This window comes from Octodon degus, unplaced genomic scaffold, assembly GCF_000260255.1.
Source record: "Octodon degus isolate 3935 unplaced genomic scaffold, OctDeg1.0 scaffold00050, whole genome shotgun sequence".
NCBI lineage: Eukaryota > Metazoa > Chordata > Mammalia > Rodentia > Octodontidae > Octodon > Octodon degus.
Window position 1 is genome coordinate 8935605 of NW_004524626.1, and position 22633 is coordinate 8958237.

General features: G+C 53.2%; 2 protein-coding genes across 3 annotated transcripts in view; one reads left to right on the top strand and one right to left on the bottom strand.

Moving 5' to 3' along the window:
* Positions 1–4380, bottom strand: part of Arrdc5 (arrestin domain containing 5) — a 6671-nt gene extending 2291 nt beyond the window's left edge. Inside the window, exons 1-2 of the mRNA XM_004632963.3 lie at positions 4086–4380; positions 3375–3580 (exon numbers count right to left, since the gene is read on the bottom strand). Coding sequence (XP_004633020.1) covers positions 3375–3580; positions 4086–4338 — 459 coding nt within the window. The 5' untranslated portion in view covers positions 4339–4380. The remainder of the gene's footprint in view (positions 1–3374; positions 3581–4085) is intronic.
* Positions 4381–10625: 6245 nt separating this feature from the next.
* Uhrf1 (ubiquitin like with PHD and ring finger domains 1) overlaps positions 10626–22633 on the top strand; it is a 30238-nt gene continuing 18230 nt past the window's right edge. Inside the window, exons 1-2 of one of the 2 annotated variants that reach the window (XM_004632763.3) lie at positions 10626–10742; positions 11886–12048. In XM_004632763.3, the coding sequence (XP_004632820.1) occupies positions 11896–12048 (153 nt within the window). In that variant the 5' untranslated portion in view covers positions 10626–10742; positions 11886–11895. Of the gene's footprint in view, positions 10743–11247; positions 11332–11885; positions 12049–22633 lie in introns of those variants that run through there. The other variant, XM_023716751.1, reaches the window with a different exon arrangement.

A 22633-nucleotide genomic window follows, 5' to 3' on the forward strand; every position in this document is an offset into this window, starting at 1 on the left:
ATTTTTTTTTTTTTTTGGCAGAACCAGGGATTGAACTCAGGTCCTTGTGCTTGCCAGGGAAGTGCTTATTCCACTGAGCCATCTCCCCGGCTCCTATTCTACTTATTTTACTACTTAGTCTATTGTTTTATATGAGAACAAAACAAGTTTGAAGCTGAATTTAGTGGGCACACTTGACATCACAGCACTCTGGGAGGATCAGGCAGGAGGATCAAAAATTTGAGCCAGAGACCAGGGAGATAGCTCAGTAGAATAAGTGCTTGCCTGGCAAGCGCAGGATCCTGAGTTCAATCCCCAGTCCTGCCCCACCCCCCAAAAGAAAGAAAGAAAGAAAGAAAGAAAGAAAGAAAGAAAGAAAGAAAGAAAGAAAGAAGAAAAAATTGAGCCCCTCCTGGGCAACTTAGTGACTCAGCAAGACCCTGTCTCAAAATTGTAAAGAAGTACTTGGGTTTGATATAGCATCCAGCAAATGAAAGAATAAACACCACCAGCCACACTTGCGTCCTGCCAAACTGATTTACACAAAGGAGTGCTCCAGCTTGAAAAGCACTCTAGATCACATGTGGTGGTTTCCTGGGCCCTGCTGACCCCTGGCCCTGGCCCTCCAGTCCCACCTTTCAACCTCTGCCTCTGGCCCTGCCTCCGCTCCTTCTAGCCCTCCCACTGACCCGCCCCACCCGCTCCCCTGGCGGCCTAGCTCCTGCAGGTAGGCAGTTCCAGTGCCCTAACTGCAGCCACAGCCCATGTTGTGGTGCCCAGAGCCTGGCTCGCAGCTGCCACCTGTCATCGCAGCACTCAGGAGGTTGAAGCAGGAGGGTTGCTGTGAATCTGAGGCCAGCCTGGAATCCACAGTGAGTTCCTGTCTCACATACAGACACACACAAAGGTGGTATCTGGAAGCACCCATGTGGCCCACCAGAGACCCCGCAGCCAGTGGGTGTGGGGGTGCGCTCCCCCAGTGCCTGATTCGCAAGAATGTTGGAACAACAAGGTCAACACTGGATTCACTGGACTTGGGGCTTTGTGGGGCCCTGTATCACTCTGACACATAGCCCTGAGGGGCCACCACTTGACCGGTTTTTACCTGTATCTACTCAATGCCAGGTTCAGCAGAAACCTGCGGTAGTAGAGCCCAACTGGCTTTTGTTCTGTTGGGGAAGAAAGGCAACATAAATGATAGATCTAGTCTGGGTATATAGCTCAGCGGTACAGTGCCTGCCTGGCAAGCGCAAGGTCCTGAGTTTGATTCCTGGCAAAAAAAAAAAAAGGTCTTAGCTGGGTGCAATTGTATACACCTAAGATCCCAGCACTCTTGGAGGCTGAGGCAGGAGGGCCCCAAGTTCCAGTCCAGCCCAGGGAACTCAGGGACTTAGTGAGACACTGTCTCAAAATAAAAAAACAAAAAGGTCTTGGATGGAGCTCAAGGTGTGTAGAACTTGGGTTTCATCGCCAGTACCAAAAGAAGGAAAAATACCCTCCTTTGACCATTCCGGTTAAACCACTAGTTGGTGGCAAAGGCCTATTTTTCCAGCACTCCAGAGGCTGAGGCAGGAGAATCACTGTGAGTTCCAGGCCAGTTTGGGTTACATAGTGAGACCCTGCCTCAAAATCCCAAAAACAGGTCCAGGGATATGGCTCAGCAGCACAGTGCCTGCCTGGCAAGTGCAAGGTCCTGAGTTCAAGTCCTAGTACTAAAAAAATTAAAAAGTAGTTGGTGCTCTGCCCCATGCCTGCCTGTATCCCCCTTGGTTCTGTGGGGTCCACAGAGGGAACAGAGCCACCAAGGAGCAGTAGCTGTGGTAAGAACTCAGGGCCCTGTCCTCTGCCAAGCAGCCACCTTTCCTGCCAATATCCCCTGCAGCCGGTGGACCTTTGTACTTGGAGAAGGACAGAGGCAGCTCCTCTGGCAGGACTCAGGGGTGATGCCGCAATGCTGCCATCTAAGGCCTGGCACAGAGGGGAAGTCCAGTTGTCCTTTTGTTTAGGGAATGTGTACTGGCCTGGTCCTAGATTGTCTTACCTTTTCTTCTGGGCAAGGGTTTCCATACATCGCTAAATTGCCCAGGCGGGGCTAGAACTGGGGATCCTGGGGATCCCCCTGCCTCAGCTTCTCAGTGCGCTGGGCTTCCAGGCACACTCTTTGATGACCTTGGAGAAGGCCACACGGCAGGATTTTAACCTGGATCTTTTTTGTTATTATTATTTTATCTTTTTTTAACTGATAAGGAATTTTTAAAAATATATATATTTAGTACAGGGTCTACAGGGTCTCACTACACAGATCTCAGATCGGACTTGTGATTCTCCTGTTTTCAGCCTCCCAAGCGCTGGGATTACAGGCACAGGTCACTCCCAGTCTCAATCCGGGTCTCATCGCGCCCTGGGGGCAGGGGTGGCACGGCACGCCAGGGATGGAACCCAGTCCCTGCGGTCCCTGTGTCAGCCTAAACAGGCACTTTAATCCCTTTCATCCGCTGTGCTATCTGGCTGTCCCTATTTTCTCTTTTTTGAGATAGGGTTTTGCTATGCAGCTCGGTTGGCCATGAGCTAGCTTGGTAGCTCTGGTTGGCCTCAAGCTCCTGCCTCAGCCTCAGACAGTGCTGGGATTGCAGGCGTGTACCACCATGCCTAGCCTTTAACCTGGATTTTGAGAGACAAAACAGCAACCCTCTTGCCTTTGTCATCCTGATGTGCTCACAGCAAATGCCCCCTGGGGTGCCGAGTGGCCTTGGCCTACTGTCACTCCCCACTTGCACTGCTTGGGTGTGGCTTTAGGAAGGGACACAGGGGGCCACAGAACCACTCCTGACTTGGCTTTCCTGGGCTGGAGGCCACCAGGCACCCACCTCCCCTCGCTTCCCCACAGGACCTGTGAAGGGCTCTGGGCCTTGACTTGGGAAGACACTGGACACTGGGACATAGGCCGGGCAAACTCTGGGTGCACCCCCCGTGCTGTAGGGGCTGAGCAGCATCCCAATCTTCCCAGCTCCTAAGCGTGACAGCCACAAGTGTCCCTACACAAGACCCAGTGTCCCCACAGAAGCCAGACTGTCCTTCCTGTCTTTTCCTTCAGATCTTCCCTAGTGACTTTGAGGCTTGTCCTGCACCCTGCGGGTAGGACCACCATCCCTGGCCTGTCTGCCCGAGGCCAGTGGTCCCTCCCTGGGGTGGTGGCCAGGCAGCCAGTCCCCAGATGTTGCCCAATATGCCCTGAGGGGAGTAAGATCAGGAGAGAACTGAAGCTGAGTTCCTGGCCAGGTTTCTGACTCAGCTTTTGTGAAATCTGGGGCCTGGGAAGCTGCCAGTACCCTTCCCAACCTGGGCCTCTCCTGGGAACCTGAGGAAGACCCACGAGACGTAGGCCCCGTTGGTACCTGCGCTGAGCTTTCTTGGTGGACATCCGAAGTCCCTTGAACCAACAAATACACCCTTTTCCTTGCGAGAATGTGCTCCCGGCCCATGCAGGAGGCTTGGATGAAGTAAAAGATGTGGCCCGTTTTGCTGGCGAAGGTGGACGGTAGCCTGGGAGGCAAGTTGAAATGGAAGTCAAAGGTGTGGCTGCCTGCGCCTAACCAATTATCTGAAAGCAAAACACAGCGAAGCCATCAGAGGATTCTAGAATCCATTTTTTTCTCTTTCTTCATTCCTCTTCCGTGTGTGTGTGTGTGTGTGTGTGTGTGTGTGTGTGTTACTGAGATTGACCTAGGGCCTTTGTACCGAGCTATAGCTCCAGTCCCTTTTTCTAAAGACAAGGTCTTGCTAATTTGCTAAATTGCTCAGGCTGGACTTAAACTTGAGATCCTCCTGCCTCAGCTTCCCGAGTACTGGAACTACAGGGATCCACCACCACACTCTGTTTCAGGCACTATTTTGAATGTCAGTTCTGGTCAGCTTCTTGTGTCTTGTTATCTTCATGTTACGTGTATGGCATAGTCATTGTTCTACATAGCTTCCCTCCTGGGCAGGAAGCAGATTTCTACCTATTTCCTATATCCCTGGAGGTTTGTCGATTGACTCTCCGGTAGGTCTCCCTTCTAGCCCCAGCCCCTATGATGGCCCTGGTCAGCAGCCAGCCCCTTTCTTACTTTCCACAGGGAATGTCTTTGTCTTATGCACGTAATCTGCCTTGTTGTTACAAATAACATCTCTGCTATAATCACGGTTCTCTCCAATCTCTTCATTCCACTCGACGTAACCCCTTCCCACAAGTTCCACTTTCACTAAGGGATCCACCAGGGTGCTATACAGGGTTAGAACCACCTTCCCGTCTATGCTGGAGCCGGCCAGGTACACTGCATCCTCAGGCAGCACTAATTCGATCGACTTCACTAGAGACATGGGGGGTTGGGGGGGTGGAGAACCATCCTCCCCCCTCCCCCATGCCAGAGAGACTCCTGGTTCCCCAGCTGCAGTAACAGTGACATCACCTCTCTGTGACATCACTGCCCAGAGTTCTGGGGAAGGAAGGGCAGTGGTTGTTGTCAGGATGAGCATTACTGAAGAATTCCATAATTTTTTTTTTAATTTATTTATTTGTGTGGGGGGGGCAGCTCAGCCCACCAGGGGGCAGGGCTGGCTGGCATGTGGTGCTGGGGGATTGAACCGCAGTCCTTGTGCTTTGCTAAGCTTATTCTAAGTAGGTGCTTTAGACCACTGAGCCATCTCACCAGCCCCAAGAATTCCATAATTTAAGGGGCCGGGGAGATGGCTCAGTGGAACAAGCGCTTCCCTGGCAAATGCAAGGGCCTGAGTTCAACCCCCGGTTCCACAAAAAAAAAAAAAAAGAATTCCATAATTTGTTTGGTTTGGTTTTTTTTTTTTATTTTTTTATTATTTTTAAATTTATTTATTTATTTATTTATTTGAGAGAGAGAGAGAGAGAGAGAGAGAGAGAGAGTGTGTGGCCAGCTCAGCCCACCAGGGGGCGGGGCTGGCTGGCATGTGGTGCTGGGGGATTGAACCGCGGTCCCTGATGCTTTGCTAAGCTTGTTCCAAGTAGGTGCTTTAGACCACTGAGCCATCTCTCCAGCCCCTGTTTGGTTTGGTTTTATAAGACAGGGTCAAGCTATGTAGTTCAGGCTCATCTTGAATTCAAGCAGTCTTCCTGCTTTAGCTTCCTGAGTGCTGGGATTAAAAGCATGTGTACCACCTTCCAACTCCTGCAGTGTGGACAGAACCCAGGACCTCCCTGATGGGGGGCAAGTGCTCACCACTGAGCTACACTGTAGCCTTTTTCTGAATTGTATTTTGAGTCAGGGTCTCTCCAAATTGCTCAAACTTAGAACTTAGAACTTGTGATCCTCCTGCCTCAGCCCCAGAGTAGCTGAGATGATAGGGGTGCACCAGAGCACTTCGACTCTCCTGCTTTTTTTTTTTTTTTTTCCTTCTTCCCATCGTTGTTTCTCGACATGGCAGCCTGGCTACTTTTAAAAGCAAGACTCCAGCATTTCTGCCACACAGGGAATGACTGTCACTGTGCCGGAGATTTGCTGGGGGACAGGAAGACTGCTGCTAGCTATCCTGGTGGGCCCAGACCTGTCCTCCTAGTGCCCTGGGAGGCTGAGGCAGGAGGATCGCAAGTTGCAGCCAGCTGGAGCAATTTAGGGACTTAGCAAAATTGTGTTGCAAAATAAAAAATTACAAAAGGGCTGTGTTCAATCCACAGTACTGGACCTTTTTTTTTTTTTTTTTTGTACCTGGGATCAAACTTGGGACCTTGTGCTTGCCAGGCAGGTGCTTATGCCAGTGAGCTCTCTCCCCTCCCAATGCCTTAGACTTGAGATCTTACATAAAGCAGCATTTCCATGCTCGTGGGTCTGTATCAGGAGAAATACAGCGCTGCCCGATGGCCAGTTGTGAACCTGAGTGAGTACTAGTTATCGGCGCATTGTGTGCTCAACCTGGACCGCTGTGCCATCCTGGCTCTCATGAAGCCTCTACCTCTGGGGTTTCCTAGAGGCCTGTGTCTCCGCCACTGGCTAGAATGTTACTTCACCGCAACAAACCTCATGACCACCACTGTCTGCCTGACCCAGAGAAGGGTGAGTGGGTTTGTTTTGTTTTTTTTTTTTTTTTTTTTTTTGCAGAACCAGAGATTGAACTCAGGCCCTTTCGCTTGCCAGGGAAGCACTTATTCCACTGAGCCATCTCCCTGGCCCTGTGTGGGGCTTTCAATCAAAGATTGTTGAGTGACTTCTTGACTTCCAAGAGCATATTATTATTATTTTTTTTTTAAATTTTTTTTATTTATTTATGTGTGTGTGTGTGGCCAGCTCAGCCCACCAGGGGGCGGGGCTGGCTGGCATGTGGTGCTGGGGGATTGAACCCCGGACCTTGTGCTTTAGCTAAGCTTGTTCTAGGTAGGTGCTTTAGACCACTGAGCCATCTCACCAGCCCCAAAGAGCATATTATATTTACAAAATAACATCCCACTTGGGCTGCTCTCTTAAGCAGGCAGGGTGTGGAAGCAGAAAAGGTACTAGACAAGACCCGTTGTCCACAGTGACAGAACTTCGTTATCCTTGGTGTGTCTTGCTTTGTGTGACAGTTTTTGTGCTCACTGACATCTTGACTCCCTACCTTCCTTGTCTCTCTCTTGCTCTCCCTTCACACCGGACTATATTCCCGGCTCTTTTTTTGTTCTTGATTTTGCTTTTTCAAGATCATCTGTGTGCGTGTGCTTGCGTGCGTGCGTGTGTGTGTGTGTATGTGTACTCTAGGCTGGGCTGTGAACTCATGGGAATCCTCCTGTCTCAGCCTCCTGAGTCAGAGATTACAGCCATGTGAAACCACACCCAGCTGTTTTACACATTTGGTTTTTTTTCTTTTTCTTTTTTGAGACAGGTTTTTACTAAGTCACTGTCTTATTTACTTTTCTCTGTAGCTGAGACAAAATACCCAACACCCAAAGTTTAAAGGAAGAAAGATTATATTTAGCTCACAGTCTGTAGAGGTCTCAGTCCATAATTGTGGCATGGTGGACAAGCATCGCAGTGGAGAAGCAGTCTGTGGTAGGCAGAAGGCAGCAAGCCACGCAAGGAGCCACAGCTCTGTCTATCCCTTTATCTTACCCAGGCTCCTCAGCGTAGGTAGCCCTCACACCCTTAGCACTGGGGCCCTTGAGCCAATCCCAGCCTCACACACTGTAGATCTAGCCATCTCTGAAAAATCTCTGCCTGTGACTGCATGAGGCTTTAGGGGGACATCTAGACGCAGCTGTAGAGCCAGGAAGATGGCTCAGTGGAATAAGCGCTTCCCTGGCAAATGCAAGTGCCTGAGTTCTAATCCCCGGTTGCACCAAAAAAATAAATAAAATAAAATAGACACAGCTGAAATGTTCACTGAGTTTCCCAGACTGGGATCCAACTCAGGATCCTCCTGCGTCAGCCTCCCAGAGTGCTAGGAAGACAGGTGTGTGCTATCACACCCAGCCATCAACTTGTTTTCTAAAATGTTAAGAGTAGTCTTTTTTTTTTTTTGAGGAACTGGGGATTGAACTCAGGCCCTTGCGCTTGCCAGGAAGCACTTATTCCACTGAACCATCTCCCTGGTCCCTGAGAGTAGTCTTTTCTTTTTCTTTTTCTTTTTTTTTTTGCGGAACTGGGGATTGAACTCAGATCCTTGTGTTTGCCAGTCAAGCGCTTATCCTACTGAGCCATCTCCCTGGCGAGTAGTCTTTTCTTAATTTTTATTTTATTTTATTTTTTGGTGGAACCAGGGATTGAACTCAGGTCCTTGATCTTACCATGCAAGCACTTATTCTACTGAGCCATCTCCCCAGTCCTTTTTAAATTTGTTTTTAAATTGTTAATCTGAGTAATTATTGAGTAAATTTGAAAACTTTTTTTTTTTTTTGCAGAACCAGGGATTGAACTCAGACCCTTGTATTCGTTTGTTTTTTGAGGAACTGGGAGGCCCTTATGTTTGCCAGGGAAGCACTTATTCCACGGAGCCATCTCGCAGGCCCTAGGGATTGAACTCAGGCCCTTGCGCTTGCCAGGGAAGTACTGAGCCATCTCTTGGACCCTGGTTTTGTCTTTTTGAAATAGGGTCTTGTATGTAGTCCAGGTTGGCCTTGAACTCAAGCTCTTCCTGTTTCATCCTCCAGTGTTGGGATTGTAGGTGTGAGACATTGTGTCCAGTAAATTTGAGGAATTCTGACTTTCCTGAAAAGATTAGGGAATCAGCACCCTGAATTGCCTTGCAAAGTCACTTTCTGGGAGCTTGCAGGATAGCGCAGTAGAATAAGCACTTGCCTGGCAAGTACAAAGACCTGAGTTTAATCCCTGGTTCTGCAAAAAAAAAAAAAAAAAGTCACTTTCTGCTGGGAACGTGAGGTGCCCTTCTACGGCCTTTCGCAGTACTGGGGGACTGAACTCAGGGCTTCGTGTAAATCTACGTCTCCTACCCTCTCTTTTCTTGAATTTTTTATGCAACAAGGTCTCACTAAGTCTTTAGATTGTGCACATTGGGCTTGAATTTGTGATCCTCCTGCTTCAGCCTCCCAGAGTGCTGGGGTTGGAGACACATGCCCCTCCACCAAATTTAACTTGTGGTGGCTAAAGGTCCCAGGGCTGCAGTGGGCATTGGGCACTTGAAGACCAACCACATTTCACCCTTCAACCACGTTGGCTGTTTCCAACTTGGGTACCGACGGGCTGGGAGAGGCGTGTCCTATGGAAATCCCACCGGCCTTGTGAAGCTCGGTGGGCCTGTCGATGTGGGCCACATGATGTGGGCCTCGGGGGCCGCGTGGCAGACACCTGGCTGCTACTCCATCTCCTGCTTTGGGAGACCCTTAGCAGTGACATCCAGACCTTGCATACTGGCATGCATGAGTGTCTTGTGGCTGTCCAGACCAATGACCACCAACTTTGTGGCTTCAAACAGCACAAATGTGTTACTGCTTTACACTCCCAGAAGTCACAAGCCCCAGACGAATGTTGGGGGCTGACATTGAGGGGCTGCTGGCTGCCATGATGGAGAAGCTGTTCCATTTCTTTTCAGCATTCAGAGGTGACACGTTTGCCTTGTCTCATGGCCACCTCTGTTTTTTGTTTTGTTTTGAGTCAGGGTCTTGCTACATAGTTCAGGCTGGCCTTGAATTGACTGTGTAGCTTAAGCTGGCCTATGAACTCATGGCATGTTCCTGCCGCAGCCTCCGGCAGGCGCCACCATGCCCAGCGTGGCCTCCTTCTAACCTCTGCATCTCTGGTCAAGTCTCCTCCTCTGACTGGCCTTCCTGCCTCTCTCCTCCACTCCCTGGGGACACCCTCCTAATGACACGAGGCCTGCCTGAACCACCTAGCTTCCGGGACAATCTCCCCATTTCAGAACTCCTAACTGCATCACACCTGCTGACACTGTTGCTGTGGAAGGCACCTTCTCCAGTCTGGGGCTGAAGGTGTGGATGTTTCTGGGGGCCACAATCCTGCTGACTGCGGGGGCAAGAGCAGAGACTTCTGCCTGACTAGAGCTCAGAAAAGATGAAACTCAACAACTTTCTGCTTACAACCCTCCAAGACTGCTCCCTGCTGTCAAGAGAAAGACCAGAGTCCTTCCGGTGGCCTTGGAGGTCTTCCGAGTCACTCCTCTGACCCAGTCCTTGCCCCTCCCCTGGCTCAGCCTGCCCCAGCTCCTTGAGCCTCCTTCTAGCTCTCCCAACACCCCCAAGGCTACTCCCTCCAGGACAAATATGTCCTTGGGATTGTCATCTCAGGTCTTAGCTCAAATGTCACTTCAGCCCCCACAGAGGGCCACCAGCCAGGATGTCTTCTCTCCCCTGCTCGCAAGGACTCTTCATGGCCAGGAGCACTACAGAAATGATGTTCTATTTATTCTTGTCTCATCTACATTCCCAGACAAGAATTCGTCCTGTCTTAGACTACCAACCAGGCTTAAGTCTTGGTCGCTGTTGGGCTCCCCAGTTCTGAGTACCCTGTCCAGCTAAGGTGCTGGGGACAGGTCACTGGCACGCCTGCCCGGACTGCCCAGGAGGGAGCAGGCCAGGCGGAGGGGGCAGGGCAGTCCTGCCCGCCTGGACAGCGAGGAGGAAACAAGGCGGGAAAACGAGGCGGGAAAACCCAGCCAACAGGCCCTGCGGGTGGGTGGGGAGCGCTGGCAGGCCCTGACACCAGGCCATGGGATGGGGGTGATCAGGCTAGCTATGGGGTGCACACTGTCTTGTGGTGGGTGGTCTCTGGCTTCTCCGGTGGTAGGCAGTGTTTGTGGCCTGGTCAGTGGGCATCCAGGGGAGGGGGCTGCGGGTATGGATTTAAGATAAGGTCAGGGATTTCCACATTGGAGGGTGTCCCTGTGTTGGGGGTCCTGTGAAGTGGGCATAGTGGGAAGTCCAAGTCCCTCCGCCCAGACCCCTGGCACGCTGGGTGCGCCCAACAGAGCAATGGAACAGGGCGGGGCCGGGGCCAGCTGGGCGGAGTTGGGGGGGGTGGACAGAAGTGGAGGGGGCGCGCCCCCCCACCCTTACCCGGTTCCCGCCACTGCAGCAGCCAATCAGGAGGCAGGTGCCCGCCCGTGGCACTGCCTCCCGCGGCCCCGCAATTCCTCAGCGCAGACTTTTCGCGGGAAAAAAATCAGAGCAGCTGGTAGCGCGGCGGACAGCGTTGGCAGAACGCGCACTGTGGGTCGCACTCAGACCCGCGCGGGAGTCCGGGCTACGCACTTGGCTGCATTGCCGTCCCCAGCCGCGCAGACCAGAGCGTTGAATTCCCGCGGCAGGAAAGGTGAGCGGCGAGGCGGATTGCGGTGCCAGCTCGAGCTGGGGTTACAGGCACCGGGATTTAGCAAAACTTTCCCGCGTGGCCGGGACACGCGATCAGTGTGGGCGCACGCGTGCCTTGGAGCGGGGGATTGCTTTAAAGTCGATCTCGGGATCCAAGGCCTGTGCCTTGGCATACCCGGCTCGGGCGACGGCGAGCGCCACGCCGCGGCAGCTGGGCTGGGGTCGCGCGGGCCTGGTGGGGGAGGGCCGGGCGAGCCGCGGGGGAGGATGTCAGTCTCCGCGCCTGCGCGCGGGATGCCCCGCGATTCAATTGTCGCGCCGGAGCCTGATTTCGCGCGCCCTGAGCTCCCCGGGATGCTCTAGACCAATAGGGAGCGAGCGGGGAGGAGCTCTCTGGAACGGTGGAGCCAATAAGAGGACAGGCTCAAGTGAAGGGAGGCGGGACTTTACGTGCTGGGCCCTCGGTCTGTCCGGGTGGCGGTGGGCGTGGGCTTGCTGGGGCTACCCGCGCGGCCAGTTGAGAGTGCGGGAGAGGACGCCGGGACTTGAGAGTTAGGTGCTCGGGGAGTGTAGCCTGCTCCGGGACTGAGGTCTGTCTTCTGGCACGCGGGCGGGGGCGGCCGGGACGGGGCGGCCGGTTGCCATGGCCACCGCGGGGCTGGCGCGCGTCGCGCACGCGCGTGGGGGCACGGAAGGGGCTCCGGGGTCGCAGGTCTGGGGGAGTCTTATGCTCTGTTTCGCACTTCGTTGAGTTTTTCCCCCTTCCTTCTCCGTCTCCGGGGACTTCTGAAGTTCCGGCCCGTTCTGGACTTTTGCAGTTTACAAATCTTTGGAATGAATGAATGAACGACCCAGGGCAGCCACTCGTGGCGGGGCTGGACGTCCCCGGCCGCTGTTTTCCTGTGCATAGGGGTGGTAGGTTACACTGGGTGGTCTGAGATGGCGTTTGTTTTCTTCCACCCCCTGCTTAATTCTCAACAGTTGCAAGTCATTAAGGCAGTTAAGTTTTTAATTTCATTTACCTGGCCCTGAACCTTGGCTGGTTGAATATAGGGACTGAGAATTTTCTAAGTGAACCCCAGTGCCCCAATAACCTGGTAATGAGGAAACTGACCTAAGGTTCTGCTCTGTTTCCCCCACCCAGCACTGACACCATGTGGGTCCAGGTGCGGACCATGGACGGCAAGGAGACTCACACCGTGGACTCGCTGTCCAGGCTGACCAAGGTGGAAGAGCTGAGGCGGAAGATTCAAGAGCTGTTTCACGTGGAGCCGGGTTTGCAGAGGCTCTTTTACAGGGGCAAGCAGGTAAGCCCGCCCGCCAAGCTGCCCGCCCGCCAGCACCTTTGTTCCTGACTGGTCCAGGCACCCGGCCCCTGCAGCCAGCCACCAGCGCAGACAGACTTCCCCCCCTCGTCCGGTCCCGCTTCACGACTCCCGGAAGAAGTCTTACAGCAACCTCAAATGCTTGCGAGAGGGAAGGAACAAAGGCCAGACTTGCACATTGACACGCCAGGCAGGCAGCTGGCACTCCTATCTCTAGTGCCTGGGCTTTTAAACTTTAGGGTTTTTTTTTTTTTTTTTAAACTTGTCTTGAGATAATTTCTAAAGAAGTCGGAGGTGGCCAGCAGGGCTGAGGAATTTAAAAAGCGAGCTGAACCACAGAATGAATGCCTATACAGTTAAGGGGGACGGGACCAGGTTTTTGTTTTACATCATAGCCTGATTGCCCACAGCCTTCGCCCATTCAGCATTAGACCCCGTCCAGGTTGTGGGATTAGAGATCTGGATTAGTTTATTCAGAGGATAGAGTGCAGGGGTCTGGAATTCTGGCAACTCTGGGCCAACTTGGAGGCTGGGGTGGTCTCTGTGGGCCCCCACATACACATTTCTGTGCTCTCCCCCTGGCCCTGTACTGGTAACATGGTCATTGTGCTAACAGCTGCCTGCACTTGGGACACCGCTTTATCGTTGGCACCTGGGGGTTTTGTGTCGTTGATAGGAGCCGCAGGTCTTTGTAGCAAGTGGGGTTTCCTGGGTGGCCAAGATGTGTGGTGCAGGCTCAGGTACCAGCTGCTGGGACTGGCTTAGAGTCGTTGATTGTAACTGTTGGTGACGAGACTATGGGACTGGATAGAAAGTCTTAGTCCAACTGGGTTTTTTTTGTGTGTGTGTGTCCAGACTTTGTTGTCGCATTTTGAGCCGGGTGCTGCTGCCATCTGCTGTCTAGATTGGTAACAGACACCGGGCGCTTGGCGCAGGGCTGGGGGCCTGGAGGATACTGCCCGCTCACTCCACAGGAGACTTGATTAATTTCTCAGGGAAGCTTTGCATTGGAAAATCCTTCTTAGCCTCCTTGCCCTGAGCCTGAGGACTCATGAAGATCTTAAGAGTCCAATCTAAGCTGGGGGTGCACGTGAGACCCTGTCTCAAAAAGGGCTATGACATAGAGCTCGGTGGCCTTAGGTTCAGTCCCCAGGACCGCCAGAAAAAAAGCCCAAGCAAAAGAAGTTGAAGTGGCCCAGAGACTGCTGTGGTGGCGGCAGCAGCGCAGCTGTGGCTCATGCAGCGCTCAGGCTGGCCTCCCAGGGGAGCTGTGCCTTGCACGCTGTCCCTCCACAGTGGCTGCTGTTTTTGGCGTCCCAACAGATTTTGACTGCCAGCATCCTGCTATGTAGCTCAGGCTGGCTTTGCGCTCACTAGGTAGCACCCATTGACCTAGGTCACAGTGATCCTCCTGCCTCAGCCTTCACGGCCGGCTTTGATTACTCTTCTGATTGAGCCCTGGTGTGTGGGTGCTAGCAGGAGGCCTGGGAGAGCCAGGTGTGCCTGCTGGGCTCGCGTGGGGCTGCCTTCTGTTCTCAACATTAAGGCGACGTTGTTACCTGGTATCCTGGTGTCCACTCCGCCAGGCACCAGGCCGGAGTTTAGCTCTGACACTTCCTGCTTGCAGGAAGTGAGGAAGAGAAGTGAACACCACCACACTCACCACATTCATGTTACTTCTTGGCATTTCGCTAAATTTGTTCTTAAGGTTTTTGAGACAGGTTCTCGCTAAGTAGATCTGTAGTTTGAGCTGGCTTTGAACTCGCCCAAGCTGCCCTCCAATTTTTTTTTTTTTAATTTTTTATTTATGCGTGTGTGTGTGTGGGGGGCCAGTTCAGCCCACCAGGGGGTGGGGCTGGCTGGCATGTGGTGCTGGGGATTGAACCGTGGTCCCTGTGCTTTGCTTAGCTTAGCTTGTTCTAAGTAGGTGCTTTAGACCACTGAGCCATCTCACCAGCCCCTGCCCTCCAATTTGAGGTGATCCTCTTGCCTCAGCCTCCCAAGTATTAGGATTACAGGTGTGTGTGCTTGGCTCTTGGTTTATCAAGTAGTGCTTCTTATGCTGTCTCCATTAACCAGTCGCCCATGGTTCACTGGAGTTCAGTATTCCTAGTTTTGCTGCTTTTTTCCCCTGGTACTAGGGATTGAACCCAGAGCCTTTGGACTGAGCTACATGCTCAGGCTTTTTTTTTTTTTTTTTTAAAGACCTTGCTATGTAGCACAGGCTGACCTTGAACTCTCAGTGATCCTCCTGCCTCAGCCTCCTGAGTGATGAGATTGCAGGCATGTGCCACAGTGTGGCTTAGTTTTTTTTTTTTTTTTTTTTTAAGGCCAAGCCTGCCAGATTGCCCAGCTTGATCTCAGACTTGTGATTCTCCTGTCTCAGCCTCCCAGAGTGCTGGGATGACAAGCGTGGGTATATTTGTGTATCTAGTGAGAAATACACATGCTCAACAGACTGAACTGAGACAGACATCGTTTTCTGGGTCATGCAAACTCCATCCTCTCCATTTTTAGTGGAATAAATACAAGTGTGTCTCACATCCATGGCCACTTATGCCAAAGTAACAATAGGAACATGTTGCTGCACACGTGTGTGTGTGTGTGTGTGTGTGTATGTGTGTTTAATAATGTTAGTAATAATGGCAGGATGTGAGGGATACACAGGCCTGGCCTTGACTCTGACATGGTGGCTTCGAATCTGGGGAAGCTAGGATTCAAACCCCATTAGTTAGCAGAAGAACCCGGCAGCTTTCCTAGGGAAGGTTTCCTAAGTCCCTGCCTCCCACCCCCTTCTCCACGTGGTGGCTTTGTAGGGAATGTGCATTTGCTTCCCTCTTCCGGGTGAGGGAGCTAAGCCTCTGATGCGTGACATCACTTCTCTAGGTCATCTGGCTGGGAAGTGGCAGGAGGGAGGCGTGAACGATGACCAGAGGTGGCGGCCATGTGGGGCTGCGGAGCCCAGTGGAGTCTCCACCCGCGCTGGGCCAGCCCCGGGAGAAACTGTCCCGGCCTGTGGGGTGCGAGTGAGCTCTTCTCGCCTAGTGTTCTGGAGCTGCTGTTTTGCTTTAGGTTGGGGGTGTGTGTGGCCCAGGGCCTGGTGCACACTCGGCAAGCATGCACCCCAGAGCCCCCCTCTTTTGTGTGGCCTGGCAGCCTGAAGTCTGCAGGGAGGTGGGTCGTCTTCAGGAAGTGGCGCTCTGCCTTGGGTGAATGGGGTGGCCATTATGCTCCCTGATAGGCGGAAATGCGTGCCTGCCTCGCGCTCACGGGTCCCTGCGCGCTGGATTTGGTTGGTGGTGGGGGTGAAGGAGGAAGGCGCTGGCAGCTTTTTTTTTTTTTTTTTTTTTAGCTCCAGTAAAATAACAACAGCAGTCTTTGCTCTGATCCAGAGTAGTTTTATGGATTCCTTCCCATCCCGAGTGCCTCTGGCCACCGCACCAGTTTCCGTGGCTCCCTCCCATGAACGTGCCTGCCTGTGGGTCCCTACGTGGCCTCACGGGGAGACCCTGATGACTAGTGGGGTGAAGTGAAGGGTCGATGGGGACTGGCTTCAGTGACCACCCAGTACAGCACGTGCAGAGTGTGCAGCGGCCCTGTATGCTGGGCCGGGCATTCTGTGGGCGCATCCTGCCGAGCGTGGCAGCATACACGTCTCCAAATGTCACCCAGTGGAAAACAGCTAATGCAGTAGGTGATTTATCTTGAGCATGTGGCTAGTTGGCTAGGGCTGTGTTTGTGTCACTAGGAGAGGTAAGTCAAAAGTGTGGCTTCCTAGGTGACTTCTGGTGGACAAGTGATGTATTCTTGTGTGCTGCTTCCTTGAGCTGGCCCTTGTTTTTCCTGGTTGGCAGAAGCCAGGTGTCAAATATGATAGCCACCTTGCACCCAGGCATGGTGGGGAGGCCCTTCCACCTGCAGCCACCCACAGCGGCAGGCCTGCAGCGCTGTGGGGGCGGGGCAGTAAGCTTGGCTTTGGGACCCTGTTTCTTTTTCACTTTGTTTGGTACAGGGTCTCAATACACAGCTCAGACTTGTAGTGATCCTCCTGTTTTCAGCCTCCCCAGCGCTGGGATCACAGGCCTGTGCCACCCTGCCCTGTCTTGGCTGGCTCAGCATGTGGGGGGAGGACAGCATGCAGTACTGGGGATCGAACTGGTCCCCATTTCTGTAGAGTCTTATTCCTGACAGTGGAGCACAGATGCTGTCATAGACCATGAGTAAATGTCCACGTCCTCAATAAAACTGTATCGGGGGCTTGTGGGTTAGCTCAGTTGTAAAAGTGCCTGCTTGGACAAATTCAGTCAGGCGCAGGGGACCACGGTTAAATCCCCAGCTCTACAAGCCACACCAGACTTGCCCTTAAGGCAGCCTGAGCTAGCCCCCCACCAAAAAAAAAATCTCTCCAATAAAACTATTCGTAGCCATGGCTGATGGGGTGAGCATTGGGCCGCAGCTGCTAGAAAACCTGAGTCAGGAGGATCACTTGAGCCTGGGAGTTTGAGGTCAGTATAGGCAACATAACAAGATCTTGGGTCAAAAAATGAAAATTAAGCTGGGCACAGTGGCACACACCTGTCATCCCAGCACTTTGGGAGGCTGAAGCAGGAGGATTACCTCAAGTTGGAGACAGGGCCAGAGAGGTAGCCCAGCGGCGTAATTGCCTGCCTCATAAGTGCAAGGTCCCAAGTTCAATCTCCAGTACTCCCGGAAAAAACAAAGAAACAAAAAACATGGGGGGGGTTTGATGCAGGCCAGAACTCTTTGGATCAGGCTTCTTTGGATCAGCTGGCCACTGTCTGGGCTCTCTGTGGGAACGGCACTGTTGTAGTATGTGCTGGGCCCTGGACGTGCTACCTCAGTTTCTCTAGGTGTGGTCCTCAAACTGGTCCCAGGACCCTGTCACACCTCCACATGCTAAGGACCCCAGAAGCGCTTGGTGGTGTGACTTCTTCATTAGCATGGTAGACAGACTAGTCATGCCAGCCTGGGAACCTTAGCCAGACCCTTAAGCAGAATACAACAAAATATCCTGGGTGTGGTGATACATGCCTATAATCTCAGCACTCAGGAGGCTGAGGCAGGAAGATTGCTGTAAGTTCAAGGCCAGCCTGGGCTACATGGTGAGATCCTGTCTCAAAAAGGCAGAACAAAATAATAAGGGCTAGGGCATGGCTCAGTGGTGACTGCGCTCCATGCTGAGTATACACAAGGCCCTGGGTCTCTTTTCCAGTAATGCAGACAGAGGAACTGGCAGGTGAGAGGTCAGCCCAGGGCTGCACACATACATGTCCCCCCCCCCCCCTTTTGTTTTGGGCCGAACCAGGGATTGAATTCGGGCCCTTGCGCTTGCCAGGCAAGTGCTTATTCTATTGAGCCATCTCCCCGGCCCTACATGTCCCCTTGCTCCCCATCGCCATGAGGGTCCCTGGTCTTGGGGACTCTGCAGACTCCCTCCCCTGCAAGAGAAAGGCTCTGCTGCCCGAGGCCATAGCCGTGCTGTGGCCTGGCCGGGTAGCAGGTGGCTCAGTTGTCCCTGGCTTCCACCCGTTAGTGCCTAGGAGTTCCTGTCCCCAGGGCTCCTGCGTGTGTCCTGTCCCTGGGGCCCTGCCTAGGGTGCAGCATCTGCTTTCCCTGTTTCCCTGCAGCTGTCTGTGTGGGTCTGAGGTGGACAGCGTGGGGCTTGAATGGTTTCTGAGCCCTTCTCCAGCCCATCGGGCGCTTGTGTGAAGCAGAGCTGCCCGCCTGCATGAGCACCTCGCTAACTGTAGTCAGCTTCCAGTCCCCTTTGCTGCTCCTCGGAAATCTTGGTCGCTATGCCATCTGGAGAGAGCCACCGCTTATGGCTTCTGTTTCCTGACCTGTGGTGCCGCTAGGTTACCTTTGGGACAAGAAAATGCACCCCCTAAACATGGTAGAAAGGGGCCGGGCAGATGGCTCAGTGGAATAAGCGCTTCCCTGGCAAGCGCGAGGGTCTGAGTTCAGTCCCCAGTTCCGCCAAAAACAAAAAACAAAACAAACAGAGGGGTAGAAAGTAAGGGACACTGGGCTGGTGAGATGGCTCAGTGGTCTAAAGCACCTACGTAGAACAAGCTAAGCTAAGCAAAACACAGGGACCTCGGTTCAATCCCCCAGCACCACATGCCAGCCAGCCCCGCCCCCTGGTGGGCTGAGCTGGCCACACACACAAAATGAATGGATAAATAAATAATTCTTAAAAGAAAGTAAGGGACATGGTATGTGTGGGGAGCTTTTGGTCTCCTTTTTTTAATTTTTGGTTTTTTTTTTTGAGATAGGTTTTCACTGTGCAGCTCAGGCGGGCCTTGAGCTCACTTTGTAGCCCAGGCTGGTCTCAAACACACAACATTTCTTCCTGCCTCTGCCCCTGGAGTGCTGGGATGACAGGCATGCACCATTGTGCCCAGGGCCTAGTCTCTTCTCTTATTTAATCCTCTTTGTCTGTGGTCCTGGGAATGAACCTAGGTCCTCGCCGATGGCAGGCAAAGGGCTCACCGCTGAGCTCCACTTGGCCCTTCTTATACATATATATTTTTTACAACCAGAAATTGAACTCAGGATCCTGTACTTACCAGGCAGCCTCCGTGCAACTGAGCTATACCCTAGGCCAGGCCCCACCATCCCTCCTTTCCTCCCTCCTTCCTTCCCTTCTTTCCTTCCTTTATTTTTTAAGACCGGGTCTTGGAATCTAGTTGAGGCTGACCTTGAATTCACTGTGTAGTTCAGGCTCACCTCTAACTTGCAGAGATCCTCCTGCCTCAGCTTCCAGGGTTCTGGGGTGAGAATTGCATACCATGGCAATGGACTGGATAGTGTGTTTTTATTTTACAAATATGAGCAGAGGTGCTGTGCATACCCAATCTCTATTGTGGCTTTGAGTAGCTCTGTGCTCCTCTGTGCTGGCATCTTGGCCGATCTGCTCTCCTGAGGCCCCACAGAATGCCTCTGCCTGGGTGCCTAACTACCACTTGATACTACTGTGCAGCCTGGGTCTTCTTTCTCCTTTGCCATGAAAGACTTGCCGACTGTCCCTGTACTGCATCCATGTGTGGCTGAGTTAGTGGGGCAGGCTTGGTTCCTGGAGGAGCCGTGCCTAGCCAGTGCTGTGGGCTGGGACTTGAGGAAGTGATCTCCTTGTCCAGACGTGGAGGGGCCCTGGCTCTCAGACATGCTTCCAGTGTCTGCAGTGTGTGACTGTGGGCAGCTGTCTGAAAATATGCTGCTTGGAAAATACCAGAAGTAAACAGATCGTGTGCACACAGTTTCTTACTATAAGTTGTTATGACTGTCCAGCTTTGTTTTTGTGATGCAAGAGATTGAACTCTGGGCCATCACACTAAGTAACATTCCTGGCCCTTTTTTATTTTCAGACAGGGTCTTTCTAAGTAGCTAAATTGAGATCTTCCTGGGGCCAGGGAGATGGCTCAGTAGAATAAGTGCTTGCCTGGCAAGCACTACGACCTGAATTCAATCCCTGGTTCTGCCAAGGGAAAAAAAACCTTTAAAAAAAATGAGATCTTCCTGCCTCAGCCTCTCAAGAGTGCTGGAGTGACAGGCGTGCGCTCGATCTTACGCTCTCTGTGGTGCTGGTGATGGAAGAGAACTGTGCCCTGCCGCCGGGCTGCACTTGAGCCTATTTTTAACGTTGGAAATTCCGGTCTAACCTGAGGTGTGACTTTCCTGTGCCCTGGATTTTATATCTTTTGTTAACCCCATTAGCTTTGGGTAGCAATTTAGAGATTGTGCCAACATGGGCTTGACCTTGTTACCCTTGGTGGAAATTCAGTCCCTGGGGGAGCTGGGGCAGTGGGTTTGGGGGCACCGATATGCCCAGCCCCAGCAGGGGGCCGTGCAGGCTTCTTTCTGCCCTCCTCAGACTGTTCTGAAGGTTGTGGAGGCAGCATCGGGAGGGAGGACCGCTGTCCTGGCTAGCAGGTTGCGATCTGGATGAAGCTAGTCCCGGCCAGCCTGGACCAGAGCTCGTCCTTCTCTGCTGCCTCACCTGTCTTGTGTGTGCCCCTCTGCGCTTTATTATTTTTTTGAGGCAGCATCTCACTGCATAGTGCAGGCTGGGCTTGAACTTGCTTGTGTAGCCCAGGCTGACCTCAGACTTATGGCGATCCTCCTGCCTCAGCCTCTTGAGTGTTGGGATGACAGGTGTATCTGGCTTTCCTCTGTCCTTTTGTGCCTGGAGACATCCCTGCCCAGGACCTGCCAGGGTGCTGCCTCCAGCGGGGTCCCCATAATGCAGTGTGGGGGATGACAGGGGCTTTGCACAGGCCTGGCTGTTGCAAGCCACACCTGCTACCCACTGTACCCTACAATTTCTCTCCATTCTTCCTTATGGGGATTGAATCTAGGGCATTACACAGAGCTCTACCTGCTGCCCTTTCTATGTTGTGATGGATTTTTTTTTTTGCGGTAGCGGGGATTGAACTCAGGACCTTGTGCTTGCCAGGCAGGTACTTATGCCACTGAGCTATATCCCCGGCCCCTGAGATTTGATCTTAAGTTGCCCATGTGCCATCCTCCTGCCGTAGCCCCCGGGTGCGGGGATGACCAGCGAGGGTCACTGCGTCCTGCCTTACTCCCCGTCCTCTCCTCCAGATCTCCGTCTCCCTTTGGCATCTTCCCTACGGCTGGGCCTCTGTCTCCTGTCTCCGGTCCATGCCCCAGCATCTCCTGTGTCATGTCGCTGGTTTGGCACGTGGTGCCTTTGTGGGTTTGGGCTGCAGTGATCCCCTGCCCGCTTTCGTGTGCAAGCAACTGGCACTCCTGCCCTGCCTTGCCCTGCCCCGCAGTCCTGGCTGCATGGGCTGTAGGACGGCCCCTTGTGCTTAGGTGCTGTGGTGTTAACCTCGTGGGTGTTGTGCTCACAGGCCAGGCGGCCGAGCCCCCTGGGCACCAGGGAGGTCCTCTTGTTAGGCTATCTTTTTGGATCATCTGCTCTGCAGGGGACACCAGGCTCTCTTGGGGGCATCTGTGGCACAGCAGGTGGCCCACGTGCACAGCTTGCCTGAGTGAGGAGTCTCCCACCACTGCCTGGGTCCTGCTCATCCTCTTTGGGAGCCCTTCCATCTGCCACTGCCTGGCTGCCCTAGGAGCGGTGACTTCAAAAAATTGGCACCAGGCATGACTGGCGGCGAGCCTGTGTGGGCACTCCCAAGGCCTCGGCTCATCCTCAGCTCTGCAAAACGTACACAGCGCACTCTGTTTTCGAGTAGTTTGAGCAGAGGCTTGGAGTTCAGCTGCCTCTGTGTCGTCCTTGCTGCCGGCCTCAGCCCTGGGCCTCTGTGGACTTCGCCTCCTTACCCCTCCATATCAGGGGTCCTGGCTGTGGCACATGCTGGCCCTGTGGGCTTGGCAAACGTGCAGTGCTGTGCCCACTAGTGATAGTGTCTCACAGCGAGCTGTCACAGTCCTAGCGGAGCCTCCCAGGTCCTTCTGGCCTCTCCCATCCTGAGCCTAGGGGCTGTTGAACCTTTCTTGTGGCAGTCTTGCCTTCTCTGGACACTGTTCAGGTAGGTTCCCAGACCTACCTGTGGAACCTGGTTCTGGTGTCTCTTTTTAGCTGTTGAGTTTTGCTTTTCTTTTTGCAGTACGAGAGATGGAGCCCAGGATCTTCATACTGAGCTCCATTTCCGTTCAGGGTCTTGCTGAGTTCCTAGGCAGGGCTCACCGGGAATCCTCCTACGCCAGCCTCCCAGAAAGAAGGCTGAGATGACAGACGTGCCCCAGCACAGCCGGCTCTTTTCTTCTTCCTAAAACTCACAGCATGGCTCATGTTCCTGTTACCTGTGTCCAGGAATAGTTGGGTGGGGCCAGGGGTAGAGCTCAGTGGCATGGGGTACCTACACGCACACCAAAGGCGTAGCTGGGCCGTGTTCTCTGCTGACAGCCATGAAACCATTGCCAGGTCAACCTCAGGACATGATTCCTTCATGGGGACTCCTTGCACCCATAGCTGTCCCCTCTCCCCTTAGCTGGGCACCCCGGAGTCCACTGGGACCCAGAACACCTGCCCATGGCTGTGCTGTCCCCTTGGGTGATGCTCTTGTCCCAGGCCCTCTACCCAGGCTGGAACGTGGGTGCCACCCCCTTGAGCACTCTGTGCTGGGGGACTGAGTGGCCTGTGTGATGTCAGTGGCTCTGGACATGCAGGTTTCAGTTGTAGCCTTGAGGCCGTGCCACTGGGGGATGTGGAGGTGTGGTGTCCTGCCTCAGCCTGGACAGCGTGTGAGCCCCAGGGCAGGACCCGGGTTCCTGGGGAGAGGCTCAGGGTAGGCCCAGACAATGTGCTGTGGTGGGTGATGGGTTTTTTGACAGCGCAGTAAAGAGATAGGAAAGATAAAAGAAGCCTTCATTAACTCCAAAGACAGGGAGAAGATCCAGGGCAGATGGGGCAGGTGGATCCTCTGGCTTGAAACAAAGCTGAGGCTTTTAAGGCTTTTGCTAAGGGTGGAGTTTGAGGGCTATGTTTAGACACCTCTGAGGAGATGATGGGCGTCTTTCCTATGGTTCTGGGAAAGGTGAAAGGAAAGTGCACCTG